This window comes from Typopeltis vanoorti, chromosome 12, assembly GCF_054136105.1.
Source record: "Typopeltis vanoorti isolate ZY-2024b chromosome 12, IOZ_Tvanoo_1.0, whole genome shotgun sequence".
NCBI classification, from domain to species: domain Eukaryota; kingdom Metazoa; phylum Arthropoda; class Arachnida; order Uropygi; family Thelyphonidae; genus Typopeltis; species Typopeltis vanoorti.
In genome coordinates this window covers 58,143,802-58,171,303 of record NC_143560.1, presented here as the reverse complement: position 1 = coordinate 58,171,303, position 27,502 = coordinate 58,143,802, and the positions used below count along the sequence as shown (strand labels likewise).

Here is a 27,502-nt window from a genome sequence, read left to right as displayed (position 1 = left end):
TCCTCTTGCACACCCATTCTCTCATTTTCTATACTCATACCACTCACTTCCCCATTCATATCCACTTCTTCAATCTCTCCTGTCTTACTCTCCTGCCCTTCCACATCACTCTCCTCTTGATCTGATTCATTCTCTCTATTCACTTCTCTATCTTCCAGCAGCAGTCTCTCCAAGCGACTCACACCATAACCACTCAAATGCAGTCCATCGCTCCCATATAGCTCACTTCGTCCCTCAAACTCATTTCACACATTAACAAACTGTACTCCCATCTCCTCACACATTTCAGCCAGAATATCATTCATAATCCTTGCTCTCTGCCTCATTTCACCACAGTCATACCTAGGCAACACACGGACTACCCTTCCTGTCACACTATTCTCTTTTATCATTCGAAGCAGCCTCCTGATATTCATTTTAACATGCTCTTTGTTCTCTCTCAAATCATTTGTACCAATTAATACTATTAACTCTTTTGCTCACTCCTGTCTCATATCCAATGCCTCAATCACTCTACTCATTTTACCACCTGGAAAACATGCTTTGTGCATTTCATCTTCTAGCACACCTTTAATGATGGAGTCGCCATACAACGCTACTTGCTCATCTTTCGTTAACTCTTTCATCATGATTGATTTTGATAAAAGATCACTCTTTTATCAAAACTATTAAAATAAATCATGCCATCATGATTTATTTTAATAGTTTTGATCTGAATTCTCTTAATTTCATTCCTCATCCATTTCATTTCTTGCCTCATCCAATCCAATTCACTTTCCGAATCTCGCGCCACATTCTCTCTATCATTAAATCTTTCTAACTTTCTAACTCTCGACCTCCCCTTCTCACTTTTCCTCTCATTCATCCTTCTTTGTTTCCGTACTTTCAGTCCAACATATGTCCAACTTTCACTATCATTCTTCTCACTTTCACTCTCATTTATCTTTCTTTGTTTCCATACTTTCGGACTAACATGCATCCGACTTTCGCCATCATTTATTCTTTTTTCGCTATCATTTATTCTTTCACTTTTTTTCACTTGCGATTTCTGCATCATGCCATTTCTAGTTTCATTTGTTCTCTCAATTTCGTTTCTTTCCTCCATTCTTGCCTCACTTTCGTCCCTTTTAACATCCGTTACGGTTTTCAAATCGCTCTTTTTCTTTTGTCCTGATTTTTTAACATTTTTTCACCTCTTTTTCTCACCATCCTTCTCTTTCAAACGTGCACTCACGACACAATCGTTACTAACACTTTCTGTCATTAATTTCATATTTGCATTCATCAGTTCCTCATTCAGGTCACACTTCGCACACACCCTTCTTCCATCTGCGCTAAACATCCACAAATCATTTATGTAATCGAAGGAATACATATAACAGACCTCACACTTAACGAAACAACTGAAATCTAAATTAAAATTATGGAATGACAATGTCGCGACCATTTTTTTCTCTCCCTGCAGGTTACGAGGTCTAATAATAACAATTTCGTAATTAAGTTTAGGCAAGAAAAATTCCCCACACTAATAATACCAGTAGCGCACAACGTTTACAGCTGCTCTTACTCAAACAATTACGCATATATACTTAATTATTCCTAGAATAACTTATCTCAATCAGGAGCTCTTCTTATACACGTCCACTGCGCTTGGCTCACCAGCGCCACACCTTATAAACATGAAGTTTTTTTAAACCTCTACATAGATCTTTATATAAACATGAATGTTTGGATAAAGAAAATGCTGGAGCCCTACTTCACAGATTAAATATAAACCATAATGATGTTCTTGCTATTCCTAAAGAATGGGAAATTGTTATACAAAATTGTGTAAAATAATATTTTATATATGTTATCTTACCTTAATGTAATCTATTTTTTTTCTCTCCAGATATATTTTAATTTAATTCTATAACATGCTACTGCACGCATATTGGAATTCCATTGCAATCATTCACCCTAACTGTATGTTATTCCTAGTATTGTTTGAATTAAGTGTACTGATGATGTCCTATGATACTCAGGATGAAATATTTATTTATTAAAACTTATTACTATGATTATTACGTGTTTAGTCATGAATTTTCCACAGGTTTCATTGTACAATAAATGCAAGAATGTAGAAGTGAAAGTTAGTGATAAGGGAGTGAAGGAAAATATGAATGAGGAAACTGAAGTAAGGTGCAGCAGAACAAAAAGGTAGTGAGACTACAGAAGTGACAGAGAATGAAATTAACAGAATAATAAAACAGTTACTGAAAATGAAAAATGAATTGAGGACTATGCAGATTGATATTACACAATTAGTGAAAACTAATGACAGTGTGCAATAGAATAGAATAAAAAAGGGTAAAATAGGTGACAAGTATCAGGATAGCAGTGTATGAAAATTCCACTTAGAGGATTAGTTAATGAGAGAGTCCATAAGATCTGTTATCCAGGAGGGATAATGAGCAAGATAATTCAGGAATTGGACGTGAGGAAACAAACAAGAGAATTAGTGACGGTGGTTGTGGGGACAAATGATTTAAGTGGACATAAGGAGAATGTAAGTGCAGATATCAGGGGGTTATTGAGGAGAGTGAAATATAACAGTATAGTGAGAAAGATTGTCGGTGTGTTGCTGAAGTATGACAATGATGAGTTGGAGAGCCAGAATCATGAATGGAAATGCTAGCAGAGCTGTGTGAGGAGTACAGTTTGTAGATGCATGGCATGTGCTTGAGAGAAGAATGGAATTATATAGGTGTGATGGGTTGCATTTGAATGGCCTGGAGTAAGTGCACTGGAGAAATTGTTGCTAGATGGAAGTGCTGAGAGATCAGAAGTAAGAGGCAAAGTGAAAGATCAGAAGAGTGGTAAGAGCAGAAGTACTTGGCAGTGGAAACAGTAGTAGTGTATGAGATGAAGAGAGAACAGAAATGCAAGAACAGCAGAATGGGGGGAAGGGGGAGAGAGAGAGAGAGAGGGAGACATAGTATAGGGAGAGCAGATGTCGAAAGTAGCAGTGGATATGGATGACATTTTTCCAGTTGGACTTTGGTTTTCTGTTGATAATTCTATGGTTTCTGAATGCAGTTGGGACTTATTGAAGGCTCCTGATAAACAAGAGGATAAAAATTATTCATTCTCAGGAGGAGTTTAATTCACTGTCAGAGCTCTGCACCCACCAAGAAATCACACCTGGATGTCTACTCTCCAACAAGAAATGACTGTGCTTAGAAGTGGAATGCCAGGAATACCCCTGATGCTATACTCACACCACTGCAAGCCTTGTGCCCCGTTCCCAAACCATGGTGAAGGAGACTTAGTGCAAGACCATTTACTTTTGCAGGCAAGCCCACTAGCCAATTGATCTTGATCAGGTAATTCAGGACCATTTGTCTTGCCAAACTAGTGGGAGCCTACCAAGATCACTCTTTCCATATGTTGTCCATGGGTTGCACCCAATGGCAAACAAGGCAGGGAGCCATTAGATCCCAATGATGCTGGTCCAGAGGGAGAGTAAAAAAGACTGAAGAAAGAGAGCAAAGATTACAAGAAGAAAAGCAAAGAAAACCAGTACAAATGAAAAGGGCCAGTACTATCACTAGGAAGTCCTCCCCCCCCCCCACGTCCCATGAGCAGGTGCTTCACATAGATTGGAGGCCTTCAGATGTGTGTATTTGAAGTCATGATTAAAAAAACCACTGGTGAATGCAGTAAGGACTGTGATTCAGAGTTTAATCACAATCCTTACTAAATGCACACAGCTCTAAATCAGCTCTGAATCACAGTCGTTACTGTAATTCAGAATTGAATGCAGCATCTGCCATAATAGACAGCATGGATCTGGTTAAGGAAGGGTGTATTTTAGACAGAACAAGAACAAATGCATTGGACATGAGAGGTGCATATAGTAGTATATTTAGATTGTGCAAAGGCCTCTAACAGACTGCACACATGATAACCTGGTAGTAACTAAACTGGAATTTAGTTTAGTTTAAATAATAGATTAGTAAATTGGATATGTGATGTGATCAGTTATCTGATATACATCGGGAGGTTGTATGGAATTGCAATAGTCTAAAAAGAGGAAAGCCACCACTAGTGGTATGATGCAGGGGTCTGTTTTGGGACAATTATTGTTCAACTTGCATATTAATAATATCAGAGCAAGTTTAACCTCTCTTATCCAGAAGTTGCAAAACACACACACACACACACACACACACACACACACACACACACACACACACACACACACACACACACACACATGTGTGTACTTTTTTGGGGGAGATTTTTCTAAGGCATTTGACAAAGTGCCAGATGACAAGTTGATTTTTAAATTGCATCATACAGGTTTGGAGAAAGCAGCATCAGGAAGTAGGAAGGTTGCAAGTGAGGTTCCACAAGATTCAGTATTGGGACCACTGCTGTTCAATCTTTATGTCAATGATACTGTCACAAGATTATAGTGAGATGTTCAGTTGTTTGCAGATGATGAAGCTTGGGAGGGTTATTAGTAATAGTGCTAATGTTTTGGCTCTTCAAGAGGATTTAAGTAGGCTGAAAGGTATAAAATTGAATGGGTATGTCAGTTTAATGTGCAACTAAATGTAAGGTTTTAAAATTTTTGATCCATAGATGGGATACTTCATACGCACTTGGTGGGATTATACTGAAAGAAGCAAGGGATCTTTGGGTGATTGTGGATAGAGATTTGAAGTTCCGAGAGCATATTGAAAAAGGTTGCGAAGACATGTCAAGAACTGCTGCAATATTGAGGAGGACATTGACTGCAAAGAGATGAAAGTGTGATGGTCCCATTCTATAAAGCTTTGATTAGACCACTTCTGGATTTCTGTGCTCAGATCTGGTCACTGGGATTTGAAGGGTTTGAGTAACATTGGAGAGGGTGCAGAGACAGATAAAAAAAAATGATATCAGGACTATACAATGTAGATTATGAGGACAGACTGAGGGCATGCAGACTACAGTTTGGTGGAGAAATGGCAAATAGAGGGAGATATGATTGAGACATTTAAGATGTCGAAGGGTTATCATATTAACACTGAGATTTTTCATATGGTAGAATGAGAGAAAAGAACAAGGACAAGTGGCCATTTTGGAAGTTGAAAATGAAGGTGGTGAGAAAAAGGGTAAGAAGTAAGTTTATTGCATAGAGAGTGGTATGAGCATGGAATGAATTGCCTGGGATGGTGGCGAATGTGCAGACTGGAAATGAATTTAAGAAGTGGTATGATAGACTTTGTGTTGACCTCTCATGATGAGTCTTGTGATTCCATGGAGGTCAGTAAAATAATAAGAAGACATTATTTTTCAGAAAATTTTTCATGTTGCTCTGTAAAAATAAAATCAATACAATCTATCAAATTTGCCTATACATATTCTTAAGGAGCATCCCTGGTGTAGAAACACTGGTTATTCCTGTGATTAAATATTAAAACATGAATGATATATATTCAGCCATATATGAAAAAAGTGATAACATGAAAGATGTTTTCACATGAGTTTATATCCACCAACACCATTGGTGGATATAAATTCATAACCCAAATTCTTAAAAGGATAATGAATTACAAGTGGAAATGAACTCACAAGAATAATAATGTACAGGAGGAATTGAAAAGCTTAAGTAGAGTAAAAAACCATGGAAATTATTTTGACCAGAAGGGAATAAAGATAAAAATATACATGTATATGGAAAGTTAAAAAGGAATACATACTGTGTGAGTACGAATTTCCATGAAGAATGAACAAACAAAAAATATAAAAATAACAGTGTATGAGCTGTCATGGGCTGTTTTGACTCTGAATTGTCTTCAAAGGAGTAAGAGAAAATAACAAAAGCTGAAGTTTGTGCTAAGTTGAATTTTATGGTTGCGTTGAATTTTTTTAGTTATCACTTATTAATGGAAATCTCAGATTTATTTGAATACAGTGGAGCTTCCAATTCTCTGAGATCACATAGGGGCAATGGATTTGTGGAATTACTGTCACATCTTATAGCTATGGTTTCTGAAATTCTTTATATGGTTTCATTATTTTGAAGGTCAAGTATGGTAGCTTTTTCGATTTGAAGAACGTGGTCCTATTTGAACACACAGATTCCAATTTCAGTTTTACTCTAGTATTTGATTTTTTTTATTGTTTTCGTTTTTGTTCTTGCTTAAATATCTGAGAATGGATATGTTACTGTTGCAAAAATATTCTTCTCCTCTGATTATTCGTCAAACTTGGAAGATGACATTTCCATAATCTCTCCTAATATGCACAATTCCATAACCCAGTTATCATTTTGGTTACTCTCTGGTGGATCTTTTTACCTGCCAATTATTGCTAACAGCAGGATAGGGCAGTATGCCAAAATTTGTGTAAGGTTATACATCAGTTCTATTGCAGTTCACTGAGTTATGTAGGACACGAAATGTTTCTGGAAACAGCTTTGTGATTTGAATTGGGATCTGTGTAGTAGCAGTATCACCTTCTTCCATCTAACGAAATGTTCTTCTTCCAAAGTATGTTGTAATAACCCACTTTTAGTGTTATTAATAAGACATACATTGCCTATTCATAACTGGATTTTTTAAGGAAATTAAAACATAAAAGAATATATTAACTAAAATGAATTAAATTAATACTTCCAATATTTCTCAAAATCAAATTGCCATCATCTAGGAATAAAATATTATTATTAACATCTAACCTCCATGGAGTCAGAGACTCATCATGGAGGTACAGACTATTGCACATAATGCTCATGTGCTTTAACTGATTCAATGTGTCTACATTCACAACACACTTAAGCAATGCATTCCACTCACCAACCACTCTCCATGCAAAAAGCCTTCTCCTCAATCCTCCGCTCACACCCTCCTTATACAGTTTCCAGTGATGGCCTTTTGTTCTACCCCCCCTCCCGTTCTATGAAAAATCTCTTCCATGTCAACCCGATAACAACCACTAACTAGCTTATATGTCTCAATCATATCCCCCCCCCCTCCTCTTCCTCCTATTCAAGAGGCACTGCAACTTTCTAAATTGCAGTGCCTCGTGAATAGGAGGAAGAGGGGAGGGATATGATTTCAACTAAAGCATTTCAAACAAAGCATTTCGACTAAAAGTAGACCTAAAGTCCTAAATAGCATCCCATAATGGACTGAATTCAGCCTGACCTCAGACATACTTATAGGCTTGAGGTTGACTGAATTTAGTGTCAACATTTAAAAAGATTCCATGTATAAGTTAGCAATAGGGGCTGAAGTGCTGGGGGAGTGCTCAGTCTTTAAATAGCCCCCCCTGCATACACACACACACTCAGATTATACATTTTCACTTGTTACTTTGTTTTCACTCTAAATAAATATTCAAACTGATTCAAAATAATCTTACATGCAGTCACAAATTAAATGCAATAGTAAGTCGAATTTACTTTATCTCCTAGATGGCCAGATAATCCTGAAGAGCCTCTTGGTCCTGTAGCGCCAGGTGTTCCTGTTAATCCTGGTTTTCCCTATAATTAAATAAACTATAAATCAATTATAACATGTATATGTAGACATAAGTGTTATCATAATGTTGTAGAGTTAAAAGGAAATGAATCGCAGCACAGAGGAATGAAATTGCGACTATCACTTAATTTCATTACTCAGTGTCATGCTCCATTTACATTAAATCTACAAAATAAGTATAATCAATTATATACATATACTCAAGAATATAAATCATATGTCAATTAACAAAGTTCCAGATATGTACCTTCAAGAGGTATACAGGATATAGCTCATGAGCAAGACAGTGTTTAGCAAGGGTGCAAGAACTAGATTTTTTGGTTAGAGAGTGGTGAATGAGAAAAATAAGTTAATAGAATCTGGATGTGCTGTGTCTGTGAATTAGTTTGAAGCAATATATGACAGATACTGTGCAAATGTTGGTTAGTGCTTTGTGAAAAGTTTATAGGGACTTCCTGAATGAGTCTGCAAATACCATATGTAGTTCATGTAACAATAAATATGATGACAGTACTACATAATTACATTTACATTATTATTAGCTTCCTATTAACAATTCTTCTAAACTGTTTTTTGTTGGGTCTCCAATACTTTTTAGATCTTACACTTGAGTCTTAAAGGTACCATTAACTACATCAACCCACATATAACCTGGTTGTATTGTGGAGATCTTTTTACTATCTTAGTACTAAACACATTTGTTTTGCTAATCCTTTCACTTCCATATTTTAGGGATTCATTTTTGAGGGATAACTACCTCAGACAGTATGTAACAAACGGCACGTGAGGATTGAGGGTCTTGAATTTGATCATCTCATCAGAGGATGTAATTATAAATGAGGTGTCCAATCGCTCACCAATTGGTGAGAGTGACCATGAAGTGATTACCTCAGTGGGTGTCAGCAGTGCAAGGACCTCTGTGAGAAAAGGGTATATGTGGAACAATAAGGGGAGGGGAGTGATTATGAAGAGCTCAGGAGACAGCTTGCGGGTGTAGCATGGAATGGGGAGTTAGCTGGAAAAGAGATTAATGCAGCTTGGTGGATTTTCAAGAACTATCTAGTAGGTGCAATGTCTAAATGTATTCAAAGGGTCAGAAGGTTAAATAAGATAGGTGAAAAATGGATGAATAAAGAGATTAAGCATGCAATACAGAGAAAAAGGGTATTGTGGAAGCAGCATAAGAGAAGTAGTGATAGCCAATTCCATGAGGATTACAAAGACCAGGCAAGGTGGGTAATTTGGTTGGTAAGGGTAGCAAAAGTGAGGTAAACAGCAGTAAGCTAATGAAGCCAAAGAGCTTTCTAATGAGTTCTCTCGATATGTAGCCAGCAAAAGAAAGAATGATTATGAAAGGATGGCACTGATTGTAGAAAATGGTATAGAGACAGCTGTTGTGGAAGATGTCGTGGAGATACTTAATGACCAGTTCATAAAATTCTTTCAATCTTGTGAATATGACTTCATGGAGAGATTGAGAACAGTTGATGATGGGGAGGAGAGACTGACTGAAAGTGAGCAAGATGTGTATGGGGAGTTGAGCAAACTAGATATTAATAAGGCTGTGGGACTTGATAATATTTCACCGCATATTCTGAAGGAATGTACCAAGGAGTTGACACCTGCCTTGACATATTTTTTTAATACGAGTCTTGCACTGGATCAAGTTCCTAAGGAGTGAAAGGAGGGCAAGATTATGCCACTTCATAATGGAGGTGACAGAACTCAAGCATCAAACTATAGGCCTATCTGTGTGTCAGGTTTTGTGGTTATATTGTTGGAGAAGCTTGTGAGAACTAAGATCCAGAATTGGGTTGACAACAATGGTATTATCTTTGATGGACAGCATGGATTTGCTGAAGGGAGGTCATGTTTTAGTAATCTACTTACATATTATAATAAGGTGACTGCTTCCTTAGACAGAGGAGAAGGATAGATAGTAATATACTTAGATTACAGCAAGGGCTTTTGATAGATCTAATATACTTAGATATTTGCAAAGGCTTTTGATAGATTATCGCATGATAAGTTGATAGTCAAATTAGAGTGGATTAGGTTGGATATTAGATTAGTGCATTGGATTGGAGACCTGGCTATCTGAGAGTTATCAACAAGTTGTGTATGGGAGAGCAATATCCAGGAAAAGGAAAGTCACTAGTGGTGTGCTTCAGGGGTCTGTTTTAGGCCATTACTGTTTAACTTGTATATTAATAATATTGGTGATATTAATGATAAAGATTTAGATGAAGATATTCAGTTAGTTGGAGATGATGCAAAGTTGTGATGAACTATGAAGAGTTGAGAAGATGTTGTGGCCTTACAAGAAGACTTGAATAGTCTGAGTGATGGGCACAGGAATGGGGATGAGAGTTCAATATTGCAAAATGTAAGGTTTTTAAAATTTGGGAAACAAAGATGGAGTGCAGAATTTATGCCTGGTGAGGATATATTGTCGTAGGTGGAGGGAATAAGAGATCTTGGGGTGATAGTGGATAAGGATCTGAAATGTACAGACACATTGCCAAAATTGTGAAGACAACACAGAGCCTTCTGGAATGATTCGGAGGGGAGGATACTGACTTGTAGAAGTAGGGAGATTCTTGTGCTATTGTATAAGGCTTTGATTAGGCCATACATGGACTACTGTGTCCAGATTTGGTCACCTGGTTTTCAGAAGGATGAAGAGATGTTGGAAAAGGTCCAGAGGCGACTGACTAAAGTTGTTTCTAACCTCTGGAATGTCGAATATGAGGAAAGATTGAGACGATGCAAATTACAGTCTGGTGGATAGTAGAAGAGGGGAGATATGATAGAGACCTACAAGTTAGTAAGGGATTGTTATAGGATCAATGTTGGAGAGGTTCTACAGAAAACAGTGGGAGATCACAGGAGAACCAGAGGTCATCCCTGGAAATTGCATAAAGATGGTGTGAGTAGGGGAGTGAGAAGCAGGTTTTTTTCATGCAGAGTTATGAATGATTGGAATGCCTTGCATGCCTGGAAGAACTTCCAAGGATGGAAGTTCTATATCAGTGAGGGTCTTCCCCTCTTGGTTTCTACTCTTTTTTTAATTCCCTCTAGATTAATCCAAAAAAAAAAAAATTCCCTCACTAACTTAAATGTCTCTATCATATCTCTTTTCCTCCTATCCACCAAACTCTGGAATCCACATTTCATCTGAATAGCCAGCATTCCATGCTCCTGATATTGTCTCAATCATGCATCTCTGGACCATCTCCAATGTTTCTGAATCACATTGAAAACCAGGTAACCAAATATTGATGCAGTAGTCCAAGTGTGGTCTGATTGACCATGCTTCATACAATGACACACACACAACTCCTTATCCCTACTTATGTTTGAGTACTTCGTATTATTATTATCTTAAGACCCCATGGAGTCAAAGAATCATCAAGGATGTCATTTTATCATATACATTGCTCATCATACCGTGCCTTAAACATGCTCAAATTCTCTGCAGGCACTGCATTCCAATCATTCATAACTCTACATGCAAAGAACCTGTTTCTCACTCCCCTGTTCACACATTCCTTAAACGGCTTCCAGGTATGACCTCCAGTTCTCCTCTGATCTCCAACCGTTTTCTGTAAAACTTCTTCAACATTGATCTTATAACAATCCCTTATTAACTTGTAGTCTCTATCATATCACCCCTCTTCCTCCTATCCACCAGACCCTTTAAATTACATCTTCTCAACCTTTCCTCATAACAAACATTCCAGAGATCAGAAACTGCCTTAGTCAGTCACCTCTGGACCCTTTCCAACATCTTTTCATCCTTTTGAAAACCATGTGATGAAATCTGTACACAGTAGTCCATGTGTGACCTAATCAGAGTCTTATACAATGGAATAAAAATCTCCTTACTTCTACAAGTCAATGTCCTCTGCAATATTCCCAGAATTTGTTGTGTTGTAGTCACAATTTTGGCCATGTGTCTGCTAAATTTAAATCCTTATCCTCCTTCACCACAAGATCTCTTCTTATTTCCTCCACCTCCAACAATATATCCCCACCAAGAATAAATTCTACATCCCATATTTGTTTCCTAAATTTTAAAACCTTACCTTTTCAACATTGAACTGGCATCACCAATGCCCATTCACTCAATTTATTCAAGTCTTCTTGTAAGGCACATTATCTGTTCTACTCCTCAGTTCTTACAACTTTGCATCATCTGCAAACAACTCAATATCCGCATCCAAATCTTTGCCAATATCATTAACATATTGGTTAAACAGCAATGGCCATAAAACAGACCCCTGTGTCACATCACTAGTGACTTTACTCTTCCGGGATATTTCTCCCCATACACAACTTGCCTATACCTATCAGATTGCCGATATCCAATCCAATGCACTAGTTTAACATCCACCCTGTCCACTCCAGTTTGACTATCAACTTATCATACAGTAATCTATCAAAAGTAGGAAGCCATCACCTTACTGTAATGAGTAAGTAGATTACTAAAACATGACCTCCCTTTAGCAAATCCATGCTGTATATCAAAGATAATACCATTCTTCTTATCAACCCAATTTTGGAGTCTGGTTCTTATCAGCTTCTCCCGCATCTAAATTACAACAGCTGACACACAGACAGGCCTATGATTTAATGCTTGAGTATTGTCACCTCCCTTATGAAGCAGCACAATCCTGCCTTCCTTCCAATCATCTGGAACTTGACCCAATGCAAGACTCATATTAAACAAATATGTCAAGGCAGATGCCAACCTGGCACATTTCTTCAAAATATGTGGTGATATATTATCAAATCCCACAGCCTTATTAACATAAAGTTTGCTAAATTCCCCATATACCTTTTGCTGACTTAGAGTTAGTCTCTCCTCCTCATCGACTACTCTCAAAATTTCCATAGTGTCACATTCACAAGAATGAAAGACCTTCATAAACTGCTCATTAAATATTTCAATTTCCATAATCATTCTTTTATATTTTTATTTTTTGCTGGGTACATATCGAAAGAACTCTCGAGGATTCTTTTTGGCTTCATTAGCTAACTGCTGCTCATACCGAACTTTAACTACCCTTACCAGCCAAGTCATGAAGTAATGCAGAAATTACTTGATTATTAATACTCTCTTATGCTGTCTCCATAATGCCTTTTTCCTCTGTATTACACAATTAATCTCTTCATTCATCCTTTTCACATTTACCTTATTGAAACTTCTTACCCTTAGAATGCATTCAGACACTGCTTGTAATAGACAATTGTTGAATATCACCCAAGCAGCATTGATCTCCTTTCCATCCAACTCCTCATTCCATGTTACAACTGCAAGCTGCCCGAGCTTCTCATAATCAACAATCTTGTAGTTCCACTTATACCCTTTCCTCACAGAGGAACCTCACATTATAGAAGATTTCACATTCAATGCCTTAATATCCCATAATGCAAACCACACACTCTGTTTGGTATACATAATGTTATGAATTATGGGAAAGGCCACTACCCAGACTGGCTCTGACCTTTGAGATCTCATCAGTGGAAATCAGATGTAGGAGGGACATCAAGTTTGGAGTAATGGAAATCACATATTTCCTGTATGCAAGTAAAGAAAAAGTACATCACCTATTTATTAAATTACTCTGGATCAAATATAGAGATAGTTATGAAGATACACATACAAACTTTGTTTGCTTACACTTGGATAAAAGATTAAACTAAGAATATAATTTCTTGGCATTTTAATATATAATATAACCTAGCGAAAAACCTTTTCAACTCCTGGAAGTTTTGTAAGATTGTGACTAATAAATAAGCGAGTTTTTTTTTTTTTTTTTCTCTAGAATGGAACAGGTTCCATAAGTGGTTATGTGTCCTTGTTGGTGAATAAGTTTAACTTAACACATTCACACCAGGCACAATACACACACTGTATCATTCTACTCTCAACCATTGGGCAGAACAATAATTCGTTTCATACTTCCAATTTGCCATTTGGTGGACATTTTGACAAATTATTATGTGTTCATTGTAGACAAACCATACCTATGCAGAAGGGATAAGATTTGTTTTTTCAAAATTGATATAAGTAGCCTGCATTAATCAAATATGAACTACTAGCATATGACTGATGCATTTAAGAAAAATAATAGGCATGAATACATATAGATCTGTTACAGATAAATAAATATCGAATTTACAGGTTTACTTAACATAAGTGGTAGAATAAATTACTATGACAAGGAATGAATTATATACTACCGTATAATCAAGGGATTTGGTAAATAAAAAGTAAGAGGGTGGGAGGACTCTGAATAAGTTGTATTGAATAAATCCTCCCACACTTCCACCACCACGACACTGCATAGGCACAAGCAAAACAAAGTAAAAGTTTATTGTAGGGAAATATAGTAAAATACTCTACCTATTTCAAAATAATGAAAATAGGATATTAATGGTAATTTTTGATGCTTTCATAACCAGGCTGGACTGGTTAGCCAAGTGGTCAGCGAATCTGCTCTCCAGCCAAAGGCTGTGGGTTCAAATCCTGCCGTGGGCATGGATGTTTGTGATTGTCTGTGAAAATACTAGTGATGATGGATGGTAGATGGCATTAGTGTAGATGCAGTTCAATGTAGTTAGTGGATTGAGTGGTGGAGACAGAACTGTAGAGTAGGTGCCCGCTCTCTATGAGTCTTTGGACTCCCTGCAGGTGTTACGTAATAATAATAATAATAAATAAGACTTGCTAATCTTAAAAGATTACCAAGGCTCTTTTGGAAATCACCTGAGAAACAAAGTCGAAATAAAAACTTATGAAGCTTCAAGAAAACTCTGAATTTGTAAACCTGGTGTTGAATCAAGATGCTTTACCTGAAATATATGAAAATTTGATATTACAGGATTTTGAATTTTCTTTCATAAATGATATAAAAAAAGAATGATCATTTTTTGAAAAGTACAATGACTGTATTATGTTTGATGTATAATGTTCGATTTATTTTTACTGACTGAACTAGAAGGAAATAAGAATAGAAACTATCCATTACACACACACAATAATATTCAGCACCAGTATATTATTATTATTACGTGATGCCTCCAAGGAGTCTGAAGATTCATCAAGGGGGGGGGGGGGAGCTACTATTCTACAACAACTCCCTGTCTCCACTAACTACAACAAAACTGCATCATTTACACCAATTCTACTGTCCACCACTCGAATCTATGTCAATGGCAGGATTCAAACCCGCAGCCTTCTGGCTGGAAAGCAAACTACATGGCCAACCAGGCTAGCATAAAAAAATACAACCCTCAGACAGGTAAGGCCCGGGGGGGGGGGGGGAGTACTCCGGGCTGCAATGTGCATTCAAAAAATTAGTGCTCAATGTGTCCAGCGATTCACAACAAGTCTCATAGCTGGCTGTGTTCTTCATCAACCTGTGAGTCAAGTAATCTAGAGTTGTTATACTCAAAGCTCAACAAACAGATGGGTTATTGAATACATATTCTCAAAGTAATGTTTTATTAAATTTTAAACATGTGCAATACAATGCATTAAGGGAAGAGTCGCTACCTATACTGGTTTCAGAAAATATAGTTCTAGAAAATATAACTCATAGCATTTTATTATACTTTTATTATTATTATCCTAAAACCTCAAGGAATCAAAGACTCATCTAGGAGGTCCTTTTGTCATATACATAGCTCATCATGCCATACCTTAAACACACTCAAATTCTCTGCAGGCACCACCCTCTAAGGAAGGCATTCCAATCATTCACAACTCTGCATGCAAAAAACCTGCTTCTCACTCCCTTGTTCACACTCTCCTTATACAGCTTCCAGGGATGACTTCTTCTTATCCCCTGATCGCCAATCATTTTATGATAAACCTCTTCAACATTGTTCCTGTAACAATCCCTTACCAACTTGTACATCTTTATCATATCACCACTTTTCCTTCTATCCTAGACTCTGTGAATTGCATTTTCTCAACCTTTCCTCATATTCAACATTTCAGAGATCAGAAACTACCTTAGTCAGTCGTCTCTGGACCCTTTTCAACATCTCTTTATCCTTTTGAAAGCCAGGTGACAAAATCTGTGCACAGTAGTCCATGTGTGGCCTAATCAGAGCCTTATACAATAGAACGAGATTCTCCTTACTTCGTTCTCAGATTTCTTTGTGTCGTCCTCACAATTGTGGCAATGTAATATTCCTAGAGGGAAACTATGGATGGCAATGAAAACCTCTTAATGAATAATGCATAGCATTGCACATGTCCACAATATATCCTTGCAGACATATGCATGGGAAGGGTCACTACCCATACTGGTTTCAACCTTTATTGAGGTCTCATCAGTGGGAGCCAGACTCAGAGGTGATACCAAGGTTGAAGTAATGCCAAAGTCATAATTTCGTATACAAGTAACCAAAAGGTGTCACACCTTATTATTAAAATACTCTTGATTAGAGATAGTTGTTGGAAGTTGTTTCACTTGGTTATACTATAAATTATATTTTTTATATTTCATTAATTGACCCTAAAAACTATAGAGGTATCAGTATACTAAATTCCTGTTACAAAATATATAGCAGAATCTTAAATAACAAACTAATGAAATATTCCGAAAACTTTATTCTAGAGGTACAGAATGGATTTAGAAAAGGACGATCATGTATAGACCCAGCCTTTTGCCTAAAATTAATAATAGAGAAAAGAAGAGAATATAATTTAGAAACACATATTGCATTTATTGACTTTGAAAAAGCATTTGACAAAGTTAAAAGAAACATATTATTTAACATATTAAAAGAAAGACAAATACCAAATAATATCCTAAAAGTTATCACAAGTATATATGAAAATAATCAAATACAAATAAGATTAAATCACGAACTATCATATACAAGAGAGATAAACCAAGGGGTCCGACGGGGATGTCCCCTCTCAGCAACTCTTTTTAATATCTACTTAAATGAAATAATAAAATGGAATAAAAATTTATATCAAGGAATTAAACTTTCTCCTACAGTGAACTTAAACACTCTCCTTTTTGCCGACGACTGAATAATAATTACAAATTTTGAAGATAATTTACAGAAAGCTATTTTAGATCTAAATGAGATAGCCAAAGATTATGGTATGATAATCTCAACAGAAAAATTAAAAACTATGACCTTGAAAAGACAAAATCCAGCAAGAACTAAAATAGTAATAGATAACAAGATCTTAGAACAGGTGAATTCATTTAACTACCTAGGATGTATGATCACATATGAAAATGAAAAAGATATAAACGTAAAAATTGCAAAATATTTAAAAATAACAGGTGTAATTAACTCTATATTTAAACCAAACCTAGTTCAAAAACAAACCAGACTAAAAGTATACAATACATTAGCCCTACCAGTCTTAATGTATGGAAGCGAAATCTGGACAATAAAACAAAAAGACAAACAAAGATTAACAACAGCAGAAATGAAGTTTATGAGAAAAACTGCAAAGTATACCCTATTTGATCACAAAAGAAATGAAGATATTATGAAAGAATTAAACCAAGAACCAGTAATAGAAAAAATTAAAAAATGTAAACATAAATGGATGGAACACGTTCAAAGAATGAAAACAGAAAGATTACCAAAACAAGCCTTAAAGTACAAGCCATTAGGAAAAAGAAAACCAGGACGTCCTCTTAAACGATTCAACGATGACTTCTAAGGCCGGAACAGGCCATGCTAGGCCTAAATCCTTGATACGTATGATGATGATGATATTTCATTAATTATAAATTATAATTATATTCTTGGTTTAATCATTTTATCCAAGTGTAAGCAACCAAAGTTTGCACCTGAAGTATTTTCAGGACTGAGGCAAAACTTCCAATGAGTCTTTACACTCCATGTTGTTCCTTTTATAATAACAATAATAATGATACTGAAAGTGTTTCCACTTGGTTATACCATGAATTAAAGTTGCACAGAAGTTATATTCTTGGTTTCATCCTTTATCCAAATGTAAGCAGACAAAGTTTGCATGTGAAGTTACTTCATGACTGGGATACTTGTATATGGAGGCTAATGACTTCACATCAACTGGATAAAGAATGAAACCACATAAAGTACAACTTCTTAGCATCTTATTTATAGTATAAGCAAGTGAAAAAACTTTCAAAGATCTTTCTCTAATCCAGAGTATTTTATTAATGAGGTGACACCTTTTGTCTATTTATATATGGAAATATGACTTCTGCATTACTTCAACTTTGGTATTATTTCTGTGTCTGGCTCCTACCGATGAGACTTCAGTAAAGGCTGAAATTGAAAGACCTGTATAAAGAGACAAGCTAGTTCATAACAAACCAACACAATGGTATAGAATGTTGCAACATCATTGGAAACATTAACATAGAGATAGAAGAGGATAAGCAGAAACAAAATATAACAGCATAAGAGGAAACAAGTAGAAGAAAGAAATTTTAAAATAAGAATATAACAGCACTTAGCAGATAGCTCTTCAGCTGCATTCTTCAGCAGACACTTCACTCACTTCTGCAGAGAAAGGACTATCACTCAAATCTGCATTGATGAAGACATATCCACCACTCAAGACATCCTTTACTCCTTTCAAAAACACAACATTATTCAACAGTTTGAATACAATAGTACTATGGGAAATTATAATTCTTGGAACATTAATGGCTTTCCTATTTATATCCAAGATGGGCTTCACAGACCCATTACAGCATCAGAAGTTACCACAGCCTATAAAGAATGCCAGATAAGAAAATCCCTAGGACCTGATGGTCTGGGATAGAACTTTACTGCAAGGCCTGGAATTTTATTCTTCCCATTCTAGTTGTACTATTTAATTCTTTTCTCTCATCAGGACACATACCAAGTAAATTTTTAGCAAGCCATACATACCATCCTCATTCCAAAACCTAATAAAGATCACACCTTAATCAGCAGCTAGAGATCTATTTCTCCAGCTAATACTGAGTACAAGATATTTTTCTGCATTATCAATAACAGACTTAGAGTAGGAATGAGACATATAATTAAAAGCACACAGGTGTGTGTGGAATTCCATGCCGAGCAGTAGAATTTAATCTGTTTTTGCTACATGATCTAATCTGCTTAGTTAATAAGAAATAGCAATCAATGGCAGTGCTATTAGTAGACCTTACTCAAGCATTTGATAATGTCTGGCATCCCTTTCTGTTTCACATCCTCCAGCAAACTGGTGTAGGTAAAAAGTTGCTATCTGTTATCAAAGGAGCCTATGCCAATTTAACTACCTGCCTCCTAGTTAATGGGTTCCTGTCAGATCCGATCAAAATTCAAAAAGGAGTCAAGCAAGATTGCCCTATTAGTCCGTTGCTCTTTGCATTGGTTCTTGAACCTTTCTTACAGGAAGTCAACAATACACATGCTGTGCAAGAAATAACAGTTCCTTCAACTATGAAGTTAAGTAAGGTATTAGCATATGCCGATGATGTAGTGGGTACTTTGAAGGATAAAGACTCCAGATATATCTTTTTTGGTATTTTGGAAAAATTCATCAAGATCAGTAGATTAACTACCAATGCAGACAAGACAAAATCAAGTTTTTAGAAAGTGGAATCTTGGAGACATTCCTTTTGGACTAACCTCTAAGAGAGAACACTTTATTATACTTGGAATTACCTTCTCTACTTACCAATATTACCAGTTCAAGATCTTATATATATACAAGAACTTTGAAACCTTAGAAGACTGGAAAATACTTTCCTTTCTTCTAAAGCCATAGTACTCAAAACCATAATCTTTCTTGCTCAGTTGTACATAATAAATATTACAGACATCATAGAAGCTGAAGAAAAGCAATTATATAGTAAGCCTGTGGAAGTTTTTTTGGTCCAGCCAATACCAAGAAGTTAAAATGGAATTTCTTCAACTATCAAAGAAGCATGGAGAATTTAGACTTCCAGTATTAAAATTCTGCTATTTAAGCAATACAGCTTCAAAAATCCATAAAATATTGCAAACCAGTCACACATGTGTAGACCTTCTCCTGTACCACCTGGGTTTTCATCTTTCCCTGTTTGGAGTAAATGATTATAAAGGTCCAAAAGCTGAAGTTGTTCCTGAATACTGCAACACTGTGCTTAATTCTAAGACTGCTACAACACTCTGGCACTGACATTCTTTCCAATAAAAAAAAGTAAAATTTGGTATAAAGAAATATTTAATCTCTTTTGACATGAACTTCCACAGTTGGGTACTGTCGACAACACTTTGTTTCATAACTTATTGAAGTTCCAGGGATAACCAAAGAATTGCATATGACCGCCTTCTAATTAATACCATCAAATGGAAGTGCTTTAAAATCAGAGATCCAATCTGTGACCTGTTACTGATTGGAAACAGTAAAACATGCATTTTAGCTGCCCTCTTGCCCTGCATATTTGGAACAGATTACAACAGAACAGGTTATTTATTTATTTATTTTTGCAGTATCCACCACTTGTCAGCAATGGGAAGATAATTGATTTTTATAATTAATGAATTAAAATACCATTTATGGAAGATTAGAAAGAAACATGCATTTGAAAACCAGCAATATGACATCCAAATGCTTTATAATATTGTACTGTGGAAATTTTATTGTTCAGTCAGATGATTTTTGTATTTAGAAAGAAGCATTCTAAGGAGATATCAAATTTTTAACTAGATGGTATAGATCACCCACATTGTGCGACATTCACCAGAGAGGAAAGATAAAATTCTGTCTATTTTTGCTATGAGAAGTTTTTAAATAGTTTCATCCTCATAATTCAATGCGGTCTTATAGTCAATGGCAGGGATGCCTGGAGAGCAATCCCAGGCAGAGAAGGCCAACTCAAGGCAGTTAACTCAGATAAAGGTAACCTGGGTATCAGTCATCTTTGTATTTTAGTTTCAATTGGTCTTTTGGTTGTTCATCTATGTGAGAATGATGAAAAAGGAAAACTAATAGCCCCTGACTATATGATATAAAAGAGCTGAGGCCTTTTCCCTATCTCTCATACTTTTATTTTATTCAATCTCTCTGTCTGCCTTTTCTTTCTCCTAATATTATCAAGTTCTCTTGCACCCCTATACTAACTACTCTCGGCCTATGATGAGCATCCCTTTACTTTTCCACTTTTACTTTTTATGGGAAGAGCCACCTTCCCATAATGCATAGCAATTATACATGTCCACAACGATATGTGCATTGCATTAAGGAATACTAACGCAATTGATGTGAAGTCATTAGCCTCTATATCAGTGGCGCACTCAGGAATTAATCTTCGAGTAGCTGAGTTGATTAGACAATTTGAGAATACACACTACACATCCTATTAGCTATCATTGCAGATGCTCTGCAATGATTGCTAATTCATAAGTAGTATAGAAATAGAAGACACGACACAACATAAATAAGAAAATTATGTTAATTAGGAAAAGATTTTTGGAAAATTTTCTAGTGTTTTTTTCCCTTTTTCTTTGGGGTGCCAGGATCCCCTGCTTCCCCCCCCCCCTCTGGGTATGTCACTGCTCTATATACAAGTAGTCCAGTCGTGAAGTAACTTAACGTGCAAACTTGGATAAAGGGTGAAACCAAGAATATAGCTTTTTGGCATCTTTAATTTATAATAATAATAATTTAAATGAAATTTAATTTTTATTTTATATGTGCATAAATAATGACCAATGTTTACATATTATACAGTTACCATTACTGTTTTTCTATCAGTATCAGACCATACAGAGTCAAAAACTTATCATGGGAGGTTTGTCGTTTCCCTAACAAGTGATAATTCAAAGGCATAAATGTCATCAATAAAAGAGTAAATAAGTTCACAGCATGACATGGCTCACCATTCTATGGATTGATTTAGTGCTATCAATTCCAGAATTTGTGCAGTTACCTCTGTGACATAATAATAAAAATAATTTTGAAGTTAGTGATAGAGGATCATTTATGGACAAGAGAAAAGGGCATAGACAAAAGTACAGAACAGCAGGATTTGTGGAAAATTCTAAGAAAAGGAAGTAATGCACCATGAGATATACTGAATGACTGGAAGGAAACTGACAATCCAATTCTAAAGGGTAGACAGCAGACCATGCTACTGTAAAATGGCAAGCAGGCCTTTGTACCATATTCAATCATATTATTTGTAAATAACTAAAGTGTCCACATGGATTTCATCAAACCCTTCCATAGCTGGTGTCCACTGATGAGAGATGTTGGCAAGAAAAACCACTGTGAACTGAAAGTGGTAGAATCCACTACCAGTGGTAACTGACTGGTGGACTCTGAGGTAATTCAGGAGTCAACTTTTGATAGCTTTCTCTGGTATTTTTGATAGGACTGGTGTGAATACAATGGGATAATAGTATGATGCTTTTCTCTGCTTTCTTTGGAATAGGTTTAATACAGGCTTGTTCCCATGCTGTAGGACTGATGCAAAATGAGTAAGAAAGTATGTCAGGCAATACAGGATGGATAGTAACATGTTCACAGTGATATTACTATGACTACAGGGACTTGCATTCAGTATGTATCTCCCTTCCACATTGGGCAGGTGCCTTTTGACAAACATCATAACAGCATGTTAAGTGCAACTTTTTTCCAGAGAACATTATTTGTAAAATTGGCATTTTTGTTAACTGTCTTAATGATATTGAAAATCTCAAATGCAATTCAAACTGAACTTCAAATTATATATACAGGGTGTTCGGGATAAATTTGACATATTTATAATTAATTATATTTTTCCGTAAGTTACATGTATTAACACACACTTCTCTTCATTTAAAAGTTTGGACCCTTCTTCATTCATATACAAGATGTCAGAAAGGATGGATAGCTGGAACCCACCTGAATCATGGAAGAGAATAACTTGTATCATGATGATTCGTGCCCGCCATCAAAATAAGGATATTACGACTGCTGCCCAATGCTCCCTGAATACAGTAAAAACAATCAGGCATGAACTAGAGACTTGCAATGGTGACTGCGAGGATGTAGCAAGAAGAAAGATCCCTAGCAGACGATCTGATTGCGTTCGTACAGCAGAATTCCTCGCAAATCTGCAGGAACAGGTGTTGAAGAACCCTGGCATTGGAATTCGGGCTTTGTTCGTGGAGTTGCTAACTGTAGTCAAGCCCTGGATAACAAGGGTAGCCAATGGTAGGCCGTATGTATGGCAGCAGGATTCGGCCCCTTGCCACACCTCTGGGAAAAGTCAAAAATGGTTGTCTGAAAATTTCTACGACTTCACCAGTCCAAATGTTTGGCCTCCAAACTCCCCAGACCTTAACCCCATGGATTATTTTGTATGGGGCGCAGTTGAAAAAGACACCAATCGCACTTCCAGTAATACAAAAACCCAGTTAATGGATAAAATTAAAACAGTTTTTGCGGCCCTTCCCAGGGAGACTGTAGCATCAGCTTGTTCGAGGTTCCGAAGCAGAATTGAAGCTGTGATCGATGCTAATGGTGGTTATTTTGAGTAAATCTTGTTGATAGTATTGTAATTAACTCTGCCTGTAATGTTTTTTTGTCAATTCATTAAATTTAATAGATACAAAGAAGATTTTCTTTTTCCTTACGAAACTGTCAAATTTATCCCGAACACCCTGTACACATCTTTATTTGCTTTAGACGATTTGCTTTTGATAAATCGTTTGTTTTCTATTGCCAATGATGCACTATAAATAGGCACCTCCACATATTTTTGGAAATCAATAATTTGAAAGAGAACATTAAAACAAATGCATTTAGTTAGATACTGTGTTTGGTGCAACAATAAAAATGATTTGCTTGTATGTATGCAGCATAATGTAAGGAATGTGTTTTTTTTTCATTATGCTGGGTCATTTTGATCCAGCTGTATCTAATTACACTAATTGTCACCAAATTTAGTATGTCACTAAATACAATACACAGACATTTAGAGTGTAAATGTCTGTGTATTGTATTTAGTGATGCAATAAAAACTACTTGTTTATCTTGTTTCTGCAGTATAGTTTGTTGAAGATGAAAAGTTTTTTCCACAGTAATATTTTCATTCCAGTCTTCAGAAAGAATAAATGAAGTAAAAATTCATCTATTCTGAGTAAAAATAAATTCTATGTATAATGATAATCCTTTTATGACTATTCATTCATTTGCAGAAAAAACTCATGTGAAGAACAAAGGAGAATTTATTGAGCTGTTGCAAGGCAGCTTTCTTGAGCAGCATGCAAAAGAAGCAACTCTAGGACAAAATGCTAAATTTGATCATATACAAATGCTAAGAGTATCAGAACAAGTAGGTAGAGTTTTTTTTTTGCCTTGGTCAATATGTAAAAATAATCATAATTAAAATTCTGAATATTTTTACATATTGTTTATGTTAGTATGTTTATAGTTTTTTTTTTCATAACACGCATTGTTGGCACTTGCGATGTGCCCGTTATGGAAATTGTTTTGTTAAAAGTGATATGTAAAGAAGTCAAAAATTTAATGTACTTACCGGATTTGAATAGTTGTGTTACTTTAAACAAATTTATTATGGTTTGACATATTAAGTTTTGTGTTTTATGAGGACATTCTCTTGTCGCTAACGGAGACAACGTGTCAGCCATTATACAGTACTTAGTTTCTCGCTTGCCACAGAGTGCGCATGCTCGCCGAGAAGTTTGACGAGTGATTGACAGCTGACAAGAATGCGTTCGGTATCTGAGTAACACCTGTAAACAAGAGAGCGTTTGGGAAGGAATTTAGAACACAGGCCGGCAGATATTTAGGTTCGGAGGAACTTGAGATTTTTTTATGTGACAGTCGGAAGAAAATTAATAGTATATTCCGAAAAGGGAATCGTGGAACTATTAAGTTTTTAATGTGGAATAAGTATGTGGATAAATAAAAGAAAATATTGCTATATGCGTTTTAAATGGAATATTGGAGGAAACACTAATTGAAAGATTTATAGTAGATTCCGAAAAGGAAATCGTAGAACTGTAAGTTTTTTTTTTAATTGGAAGAGTAAGACTGTCAATAAGCATTTAGTGAATAAAAGAAGAATTTACTATTTATGTTCTAAAGGAATGTTCGAGAAAACTCTGATTAGGAAGTTTCATCTCTATTAAGGATGCTGGATCTGACTATTATTTCTACTGAAGAAAAGAGACAGAATTAAGTCAGGAAGATTTTATGTGTGCTACATAAGTGATGAAAAGGATCCTGTGTAAATGAAGAATGGAGTCATATATCTTCAGAAAAGGGCCTTGACAGAGAAAGAAACTGGCTATGAACATTTTGTGATTGTGCAAACAAAGTGTTTAGTCTAGTCTTAAGTGTAAGTTTATTTAAAAGAGCCTTGGATCCAATTAATTTGTAGTTAGTTATGTAAAGTTGTTTGAAGCGTATATATATATATATATATATATATATTGTTTTTGTTTTATTAAATGTGTTTATTTTGTATTTTGATCTTGAGTCAGTGATTATTTGGATTCTGAAAGAAAGAGTTAAGGTCATTGCACCAATTGGAGTGAACCCTTGTGCATATAATAACATATAGGTACACTCGGAATAAAAAAAATAATTGTTAGAAAGAGAGATCATCTCTATGGTAGGATTAAAAATATTAAGATATAATATCTATGAATAATCTCCTCAATATAAAAATCCACCAATTATTAACAAATATGTTGGGCTCTCAGATTGTAGGCATTAGTGAGACCTGACTTCAGAATCAGACATACTAACTGGTATTGAGTGTAAACAGTATAGTATTTTTAGGAGATAGACAGGATAGGAGAGGAGGGGTGTGCTGCTAAAGATATCGGATGAATCCAGTTAGTGTTGCCACCTATGATTATAATACCAGTAACAGTTTTTCATATGGCAGTGACTTTGAAGTTATCTGGTGTGAGATGGAATCTAACAAGATTTAATACATAGTGGGGGTACTGTTATAGACCTGCTGGATCAGTTTCTAGTGATGAAGAAATGCATCGCTAAATAAAGATGATGGGTGTGAAAAGAGTAATCATAAGGAGAGACTTTAATTATCCAAACATTGATTGATTAGCAGTAAAATCTCATGATAAAAATGAAACTAAATTTATTGAGCTAAAATTTATTGAGCTATTGTGAGACAACTTCCTCAAGAGCATGTGACAGAAGTAACTCCAGATCAAAGAGTGTTAGATTTGATTCTAGTGTCAGAGAATGTTTCAGTTAAAGAATTAACTATTTCTGCTTTCAGTTGGTGACAGTGATCATTTAGTACTCACTTAGGAAGTGACTGTCTCTGAATGTTCCAGTCAGAAAAGGTTACATGCTGAACTACCAAGCAGGAAATTATGACCAACTGAGAAGTATACTGAGTTCAGGGGAATAGTATTGGTTGCTGGATAGGAAGAATATGACACTGCATGGGAAGTATTTAAAAAATACTTAAATGATGCAATATCAGAATGAGTCCCAAGAGTTCGAAGAATAAACAGGGTAGGAGTCAAATGGATGTGTAATCTTATTAAGCAGGAGATTCATAAGAAAAGGATGATGGGGAAGGAATACCATGTGCATAAGGATGATGTCTGTTATGAAAATTATAAGTAGCAGGCCAGAAGAGTCAACTGTTCTACACAAAGCTAAGTCTGCTTATGAAAAGAAACTGGCTCTGCAAGCTAAAGGCAACCCACAAAAATTCTATTGATATGCTGCATGAAAAAGAAAGAATGAATATGAAAGAATAACTCTATTGAATGCAGATGGTGTGAAGGTGACAGGCAGAAGAGGTTGTTCAATGAATGAGTTTCCATTTTACTAAAATGCTATCAACCTGGTGTGTGCAACGTTGAGTTCACTACTACCTCTTCTGAAGAAACTCAGGTGTGTATATGAAAAGATGATATTAGAGCTGTTGCACAAACTCAATAAGAATTCAGAAGCAGGGACTGATGGGATATCAGCACAGGTGCTAAAAGAGTGTTCAGGTAAACTATTCCTTTGACCAGGCTATATAATTTGAGTCTCAGAACAGGGAAGATTCTGCAGGAATGGAAAGAATGTATGGTAATCCCATCACACAGGGATGGTACAAAGATCAATGTATCCAACTATCAACCAATCAGTATCTCAGAAGTAGTGGTGAAGTTTTGGAAAACTTGGTTAGGACTTGCATTTAGAAATGGGTTGACAGCAAATCTCTACTTTGCAATGAACAACATGGGTTTACTAAGGGAAGGTCATGTTTTAGCAACTTACTCATTTTAATGTTACCATTGAACTAGACAAGGGGAATGGATATACCATGATACTTTTGGATTTTGCTAAGGCTTTTGACAGAATACAGCATGGAAGACTGTTGTTTGAATTGGAGAATATGGGTTTTGACTATAAAATATTAGTGTGGATAAGAGGATAGCTGATTATCATATATCAAAAAGTGGTATACGGGGAATGTGAGTTTGTAAGATTTAAGATAACTGGTGGTGTACCAAAAGGATTAGCATTTGGTCCACTGTTATTCAACCTGTACATTAATGATATTGGGAAGGATTTGGGAGGCAAATACACCTATTTGCTGATGATTTTGATAGGTAGGATAATCAGGAATGCAGCTGATATTCATTACTTGCAAAATGATTTGAATAGGCTGGAACTGTGGGCATAGGAAAATAGATGTCAGTTCAATGTCAGTGAATGAAAAGGCATGCACTTTGGCATGATTAGATATCCAGTGTCGTATTACACTGGTGGGATTATGCTAGAATCGAAAGCATAATGGCAGTCTATAAAAACAAAGTGCAGTGTATGTTGTTTATTTCCTACAAGGACAGTTGCAAGTTCAGAAATGAATTAGAAGTACAAGCGTTCAAAAGATGTCTTAGAAGTGATATTTTAAAAATCTCAATATCAAAACAATTGTAATATTAAGATTTTTAAAATATCACTGTTCAGTGGAATGAACAGAGTTTATGCT

At 35.8% G+C, this 27,502-nt stretch overlaps 1 protein-coding gene and 1 pseudogene across 1 annotated transcript in view; both read right to left on the bottom strand.

Annotated features, from left to right (window-relative positions):
* The window catches only part of LOC150100817 (uncharacterized), a 975,156-nt gene that overhangs the window by 788,997 nt on the left and 158,657 nt on the right, over positions 1-27,502 (bottom strand). Inside the window, exon 6 of the mRNA XM_090401910.1 lies at positions 7,439-7,519. Within this exon, the coding sequence (XP_090258036.1) occupies positions 7,439-7,519 (81 nt within the window). The remainder of the gene's footprint in view (positions 1-7,438; positions 7,520-27,502) is intronic.
* Positions 14,814-14,969, bottom strand: LOC150100818 (5.8S ribosomal RNA; annotated as a pseudogene).